At 40.9% G+C, this 8,544-nt stretch overlaps 1 protein-coding gene across 3 annotated transcripts in view; it reads left to right on the top strand.

Annotated features, from left to right (window-relative positions):
- LOC109962773 (corticotropin-releasing factor receptor 1-like) overlaps positions 1-8,544 on the top strand; it is a 60,118-nt gene that overhangs the window by 44,445 nt on the left and 7,129 nt on the right. For all 3 annotated transcript variants that reach the window (XM_020604774.1, XM_020604773.1, XM_020604775.1), the window contains 4 exons: positions 365-485; positions 1,880-2,033; positions 3,643-3,703; positions 5,598-5,670. In XM_020604774.1, the coding sequence (XP_020460430.1) occupies positions 365-485; positions 1,880-2,033; positions 3,643-3,703; positions 5,598-5,670 (409 nt within the window). The remainder of the gene's footprint in view (positions 1-364; positions 486-1,879; positions 2,034-3,642; positions 3,704-5,597; positions 5,671-8,544) is intronic.

The following is an 8,544-nucleotide window of genomic DNA, read 5'->3' as shown; positions in this document are numbered from 1 at the left end:
CTCGCATTTGAGCCCCAACCCCGGGCCTGGCTCCAGGGTGGGGCCCCGGCTGCGCCATGCCGGGCGACGTCACGGTCCTTGATTTTAATCTATTCATAAAGGGCTTTTGAACTGCTCTTAGTCTGACCCGTCACCCAGGACCTGTTTGCCTTGGGAGACCCTACCAGGGACATATAGCCCCCAACAACATAGCTCCTAGGATCACTCGGGTACTCAAACCCCTCCACCACAATAAGGTGGCGGTTCAAGGAGGGGCCCCTTTTAACATCTTCCTTCAAAATATGAAATAATATCCTTTTCCTAAGCGCAGTCGGTGATATGTTGAACAAGAAGCCTCTCAGTTTGTCCTCCTTTGTTCTTACAGGAGCATCCGCTGCCTGAGAAACATCATCCACTGGAACCTCATCACGGCCTTCATCCTGAGGAATGCCACCTGGTTTATCGTCCAAATGACCATGAGCCCCGAAGTGCATGAAAGTAATGTGGTATGTATCAATTCATCTGTTGCACTTAAGCTACAATACAGTGACTTTGGTGACATGCGTATGTGTGCAGGATTAGTCTTCAAACATATTTTTCAAGGCAAGAAAACAAAAGAGGACTTTGAAATATAAATACTTTCAACAATACCTTTTCAACATATAATTTAGAAAAAAAATCTGATGTCCCCTGTGGGGAAATTCACACGTTACAGCAGCACAGACAACTATTTGATTGGTACAAGACTCTGTCACATTGCTCGTAAGAACCAGCAACAGACCCAGATGCCCGAGGCAGACAAGCTGGCAGAAGTAGTCAAACAGTTTGTTGTAATAAATAAGAAAACAGGGCTTACTCTTGAGTGCAGGCAATATCATGCTGAGAGAAATCGGAGTCCAAACAGAGCCTGATAACAAACAGGTGAAGCAGTCCCAGAAGTGTGATGAGTGTGGGAGGCAGGACTGGGTAACGAGGGAATGAGAGGCAGGTGTACAAGGCAGCGTCACAGGGAAAGTCTGGGGACATGTGGAGACTGAAGGAGGAATGACAGTCCAATCAAAACCCTGGAAAGCAGGACTGGACTGGGACTGTGCCAGGCTCAGGCTTAGAGCTGAGTAGAGTAGGCTAGGGAAGAGACAGACTGACATGCTGTTAGAATAACACCAGCAGGGCTGCAACTAACAACTGTATTCATTAGTGATTAATGTGCAGAGTTCTCTTTAATAATTGATTAGTTGTATTGTATATAAATATGTCCGAATAACACTCAAAACCCAGAAGTATTCATTTTCCAATGACAGAAAAGTTTGAAAAGCACTAAATCCTCACACTGGAGAAGCAGGGGCAAACCAGTGTTGATTGATCTCCAATCGATTCCCTGTTTCAGCCTTATCCTTTAAGTTGGTTTCTCCATCTTGCACATATGAGGTATCAAGTGGATGTGTTAGCTGGATCAAAGTGCTAATTTTTTAATAAAATCGATTCCTCAGATGTAACCAGAAAACAGATTTTTATGTTGTGTGCAGGAAAACTGGGGCAAACACTTCTTCTATCCTACCAGTATTTTTGAGGAAGCTCCTGCATTTGTCAGCTACAGGGAGCTGTCAGATTAAAGCAAAACAGTTTTAAAATGTGAGCTAGTGAGGTGTTGGGGCGACATGAGCCACCAGAGCCAGAGTAACAAGTAATAACTTGACACTGTAAAGATGGAGGCAGCAATGCAGCTGGTCAGGATGGAGCTGGTTTTAACTATTTTCCATACAGTTCCAAACTTACCAACAGGTCCTGCATAAATGATGATAATGTAACATAACTAACTCTTGGTCTGCTTTAAAAACTGTCTGCCAGTTTGATTTAATGTCGTATTATCTGTGAGAAACTGAAAAGATCCATCTTGTAGGTGTGGTGTCGCCTTGTCACCGCCTCCTTCAACTATTTCCACTCCACCAACTTCTTCTGGATGTTTGGTGAAGGCTGCTACCTCCACACCGCCATCGTCCTCACCTACTCCACCGACAAGCTGCGCAAGTGGATGTTCATCTGCATCGGCTGGTGTTAGTACCCTCTGTGTTTCACCTGTACAGTCACTATAGTTGTATGAAAAACTTAGAGAAACTGTTGGACATGCTGGGAAATGTGCCCGTTTGCCTTCTTGGCTCTGTCCAGAGTTAAAAACATGCATGTACAAACTGCAACCGAAATAACCTTGGAAATCAACTGGACTTGGATATAGTCCAGTTGATTTCCAAGGTTATTTCGGTTGCGGTTTACTATGACCTGGATGACTGAGAATCTGCACAGATATACACGTACAAACACCTCTAACACACAGGGTTTCATCAGACTCTCAGCAGGAGAGTTAATATTACCCATAATACCCATTTAGTAACAGTTTGAGTACATTTCATTTCAGCTCCACCATTCCTCAGTAAGATGTAACTAATGTCGAGCCCAGCTTTTTTAATGAGCACATGGAAACCACTTGTTAAGTGTGAGTGCCAGGGCTAAGCTAGTGGAAGGTGGTTAGCTTAACTTAGCATATTGGAAACAAGGGAAAATAGCAAGAGGAGAGGGCTCCCTAACGAATTAAAGAGGTGAAAAGACAAGCAAAGTGTGGTGCTAGAGAAGATTTTCCACCACCTGGCAACCCAAATGTTATCTATGAAGCACAAACTAATTATGTATTATCTAATTACAGCTTATACTCCCTTTAAAAATAGCGCCTTCTAAGAAAGTTGTACCCAGTTTCCTTATCAAACTCTTGGTGAGAAAGTGAATGTGTGTATTCTCCAAAGATGTCAGCTTACTGATATAATCACTTCAATCTGTTTGAGCACATTTCACCTCAAAAGAATGAATGGTCAGATACAATTTTACCCAACAATGGGAGAGCTTAAGTTGATGGAGATACTAGGATTTGGCATGGCAGCTGGGGAATGTATTAGTGTGGAGTTCACTGAGACCCCGTCTCACGCTGTCAAGCTAAACTACACTAGGCTGTTAAGATTAGGTGTATTGTGCCCGCTGGATTGCATTTCCCCCAGGGCAGTGTGAGGCCTCTAGGCGACAAGGAGCTGGCAGCACATTTCAGGATGACTGAAAGAATAAGTAAGATCACATTTAATTTGACTCTCTGACCTTGAGGGATGAAAGCAGCAAGATGGACAAAAGATGAATGATTACATTTGTCAAGTAATCTGAGGCCAAGGGAGTAGGTTTCCCTGACACTACGCTGTTGAGGGTATGTCCCTAATGAAGTGCAGAGTCTCTAGAGATGTGAGACACATGTGACATGGCAGCTGGCAAGGTCATCACGGTCCTTTTAGTGTCATCTAAATGTGAGTAATGACTCTTTGTCTGCCGCCTTCTGCACCGACACGTCAGTAAATCTGCAGATCACTCTGCATCATCATCGACCAGTGTCCAGCTTTTCGCTCATTCACAAAGGAACATTCAGATGGTGACGCGTCTTGACTTGCATCTGTGGATCACGACACAAAAGCAGCAATTTCTTTTGATAGAGCTTTGCAGGCATCATTGCTACACTGGAAAAAAGACAAGGATTTTATATTGCTGCATAAAATCCCCAGAGTGATATTCTGTTATTTGAGTAGCAGAGAAAGATGAAAGAAGAATGTGACCTTGCCTGTTTTTGCCTTGCAGGTATACCGTTCCCTATAATTGTGGCGTGGGCCATTGGGAAGCTGTACTATGACAATGAGAAGTAAGTCATGTGTTTCTTTGTTGTTCTAAGAAAGTGAACGTTTTTCTTTGTCCAGGTGATTAAAGCACAAGGGCAGAGTCAAACTATTGTGTTAAGGAGATGAATGTCTATTAATAACCTGCTGTAATCACATTTGCATGGTACATTATTCTTAATAACACATTAACCCTGCAACCATTTTCATTTGGCTGTGGGCACTTAGTGCCTGATTGATATAAGTGGGCTCTTTTAGCACCTAATAGAAGGTGAAAATTGACTCAGCATTTAAAAACGTGTGCTGCAAAAGTCATTTTTATTACACAATTCATCCTGTTAATTGGGTTCTTAAAGGAAAAGTCTGGTGTATTTCTTTTACTGGCAGCAAACCTCGTGAAAGACAAGAACCAGCAAAGGATGCATCCAGTGGTTTTGGAATCGCAGTCTGAGATGTCCCCTCCATCTGAGCCACAGAGCTCTGCGCTGTCCACAAACTATTACAGCACATCAGCGGCCACACTGTTGCACTGGCTGACACTGTGAACCCACACACTGTAACTTATGCTGACTCAGTCCCACACACATCATCCTGCTGCCACACACACTCACTAGGGCAGAAAATGTGCAGCAGAATCTGAGTCTATGTTATTGGCCAAATGCACACAAAAGAAACCTCACTCCAGTTCCCATTAGCAGCACATGGCAAATTTATGGACATATATTTAATATAGACATAAAACTAAACATTTATGAACAACTTTAAAGTTGCATTAATAGATTTTTGTGTTCACATGGATTCAGCACAACACTGGCACATCATCTTATCTGCTTGTTAAGCAGTGACGTAACATTTCGTTTCCGGGTCCAAACTTTGTGCTCCTCATTGCTTCGGTAGATATGAATCAAAAATCACGGTCCAGCTGTCATTTTATCACTTTTCTTGCAATGAGAAGCAGAAAAAGAAGTGGCTACGATTTATTAGGCAAGTCACAGTATTCTTAATGCTAAATTTAATAAATTAATGAAATTAAACAAAGTACAGTATTTTGCTCCCATGAAATGTAGATAGCTAGTTAGCATGAAGTTAATGTAAACACTATACACTGACACATTTTACACTGATGAAAGTAATGGTGAAATCTGAGAACTATTAAATTTAGACATATAACATGATATTCATTGGAATACATTTACTACAATGTGCAACAGAGTTTGGTTATTATGCCACCAGGTAAAACAGTTACACTGACTATTGTATTTGGGTCAAATAATTTAGTCTTTTGTTCACTCTCAGTGAGGCCTCTCAAAAAAAAGATGTTATGGTGTAGAGGGTGGCAGGCTCCGCCACAGGGTCTGGGGCAGTTTGGATCTGGAACTGGAACATCACGTCACATTTAACAAATGGATAACATTGTGGTAAACAAGTTAGGAAACTGTTCCCTATTTACACACTGAGCAGATGCAGAACAACTTTATGGTACCTGATGAATCGTAGTGCAGTGATCCTGCTCTGTTAGCTTTGTGTTTAGTCTCCTCCGGCTCCTGGGAGAAATCTCTGACTTTTTAGCTGGTCTCCAGCTGTGTCTGTCTGCTGTTTGCTGCTAGACAAGTTGTGGACAGCAGCTTTTTAGAGCCTGTATTTCCTGAAGACGGCTTCTGCTGCAGGAAAGTGGTCAGTTTAAAACTAAAACAATGAGATGAAGGTGATAAAAACCTAAACAATAAAAAAACTAAATCACCAAATTCATAACTGGGGTTAATCACTGACTGGAAAATGTGTTAAAGCCCCTGAGCAGAATTTAGGACATGAATGCCAACGCATCCTGAACTCAGAGGAGGTTCTTTATGAAAAAAAGACAAAGATAAACATCAGTATCTGCCCACTGAGCATGACTGATGGCTTCTGTTAACATTTCAGGTGCTGGTTTGGGAAGCAAGCTGGCGTGTACACAGACTACATCTACCAGGGTCCCATGATTCTTGTGTTAGTGGTAAGTGCTGAAGCAGCATTTAGCAAAGAATCTGTGTTACATGACCTGCTGATACAGTTAGTCTTCATTATGTCTTCAAAAAGGCTGCAGGTGTGAAACGCTGGAAACACATCCTTCATGTCAGCAATGATCAATGTGTCGATCTGACACTTTAGCTACCGAGCGCAGCTTCTGCTTCTCAGCGATTTGGCAACCTGCAAGAAATACAGGGTTAATTTCAGAGTCTGTGCTGAAAAACAAGGACACAATCCAAGATCTGTTCATTCTTGTTTGTACCAATTAGGAACACTGGGTCATTTCCATTCTGTTAGGAAGGTTATGTCAGTATTTCATCAGGTTGTGAATTTGTGGACGTGCCTTTTAAAATACAGCTAAGAAGACATTAACCTTCTCTTTCAGCAGTGAGGCCATACAGTCAGTCAAAGACCCTTTTTCACATTTTGTTGTGTTTCAGACTCATCTTTAAATAGATTAAATTCCTTTTTTGCACATCAATCTACACAAAATGCTTCAAAATGACAAAGTGAAAACAGGTGTTTGAAGTGTTTTGTTAATTCCTTAAGAATAAAGGACCGAAATACCCTATTTACATACTAGAAGTATTCAGACCCTTTGTTATGACACTAGAGCTCTTGTAGCTTCAGTCTCTGTTGTTACTGCCAAAGGTGCTTTAACCAAATACTAACTGAAGGGTCAGTCTTTTCTCTTAATAAATTTACAAAACACTGCAAAAACCTGTTTTCCCTATATCACTGTGGCGTACTGTGTGTAGATCAATGAGGGGGAAAAAATGCAGTGAATTTACATTAAGATTAATCTGAAACGTAACAAAATGTGGAAAACCTGAAACCGACTGTAGCTGTGCACTGTGACCGACCTTGCTAACACACACTCCTTCAGCAGGCTCATGTGAATGATCCTGAAGATTTAGTGGATCGCCCAGAGACTCAGCTCTCATATTTTAGTCCTCTCTCGACTGAGCTGCACCGACTCCCTGGGTGGGCTCCCTCATGCATGCCCTCACACTGACCGCTGCCTCTCCTGGAATTCCCCACAGTGTGAAAATCTGACCATTATTTTGCCCATTTTTCTGTTTTCTTTTCTGCTGAGTCTCCAGTAGTGACTGACCTTTCCTGCCATCTGTGTCAGAAATAGCACATTGTCTCATCCTCTTTCTACAGTTGAAATAGTCATCGCTTCAAGAGGCACTTTCACTTTCTGTCACTCCTCCTTACTCTCCCCTAAAGCACACATCTGTCTGCTTCCCGCTACTTTCACTGAAGATTCTCCAGTCTTGCGTACAATGGCATGCTCTCTGTGTTTTGCCTTTTTACTCAGCATGTGATTCCCCCAGGATCGTCGTCAGGCCCCCGCGGTGTCTCCTGTCAGGGTGCCGCGGTGGCGAACACTCTGTGCCTTAGCATGAGTGACAACAAAGTGATGAACTGCTACGACAAATACATACAGGATGTTGTTAAAACTATTAACTTAAGGACTAAAGCATGTGGTAAGTGAAGACCAACAGAATTTTTGAAAGATTGCCACACATGTGGTCAGGTCGACTGGTCCTGGAAAGTATGTCTCTGGCTATTTTTGCTCCCCTGTTACATTTTTCATACCTATTGCATGAGCTGTTGATTTAATCATTCCTCACATTGTGGAAAAACACTCTGAAGTGGAGCACTTCAGTAAATCAACAAACACGTTTAGCATTTTTTTTATATTTTTGTTGTTGCCAATAAATCCCAAAAAAGACCAAAAGTAACAATGAAATGATCCCAATAAAAAGCCTTATTTGTGTTGCCAAAACTTGATATAGTTTAGTCTTTAGTTTCAAAGAGCTCAAACAATAAATAACTAGGTGGTTATACTACATGTTCCTTTAACACCATGAACACACATACACTATAGCAGTGGTGGAAAAAGTACTCCGAATGTTTACTTAAGTAAAAGTTGCAATACCACAGTGTAAAAATACTCTGCTACAAGTAAAAGTCCTTCAGTCAAAAGGTTACAAAAGTATTAGGATCAAAATATACCAAAAGTAAAAGTACTCATTATGCAAAATGGCACATTTCACATGTTTTGATATTATTGGACTATAATTATTGATGCATTATTGTGTTCATAATATTTAATGTTGCAGCTGTTATTGTTGTGTATACTTATAAATAGAAGTACCTTACATACCGCTGGGCAGATTGTGAATTTCCCACTGAGGATCAGTAAAGTCTTATGATAAAGATATATCGATATTGGCAAGGGTGAAATATATTTTGGATGGGAAAGCATTACGCATTTTGTATTTCTCGTTGATTCTACCATACTTAAAGTATGGCGTTGAAAACTGGGGAACTACATACACAAGCTCACTTCAACCATTGTATATATTACAAAAAAGAGCGATAAGAATTGTGCATAAGATGGGGTATAGTGATCACACCAATGTAGCTTTCATACAGTCTAAATTGCTAAACTTTTTTGATTTAGTGGGATATAAGCCTGCAGTGTTTATGTTAAGTGAGGTAAAACTATGGAATAATTTAAGTGTGGACATAAAAAACAGTAATAGAACTGATGAGTTTAAACGGAAATATAAAGGTATCAATCAAGATATATGCAAGAACAGGCTCAATGATTAACTACATGGACTATTGTGGGTGTGGTGTACATTTTGTAACCATTCTTTAGTATATCACTTGTGTGATGTAAGAATGTTAACACTGTTATAATCTTTTTTAGTATAATGTGTGTGTGGGTAGAAGTGAATCATTTATTGCTTGCAAACCAATGATGGTAAGATGATGTCATGGGGTAGGACTGGATAAGTCTGACTTCTTCCTACTCCATTCAAGCATGTACTAGGTATAAGCA

Source organism: Monopterus albus, unplaced genomic scaffold (assembly GCF_001952655.1).
Source record: "Monopterus albus unplaced genomic scaffold, M_albus_1.0 scaffold67.1, whole genome shotgun sequence".
In the NCBI taxonomy this organism is placed as follows: domain Eukaryota; kingdom Metazoa; phylum Chordata; class Actinopteri; order Synbranchiformes; family Synbranchidae; genus Monopterus; species Monopterus albus.
The sequence above is the reverse complement of the archived record's forward strand: the minus strand, read 5'-3'. Positions and strand labels throughout refer to the sequence as shown.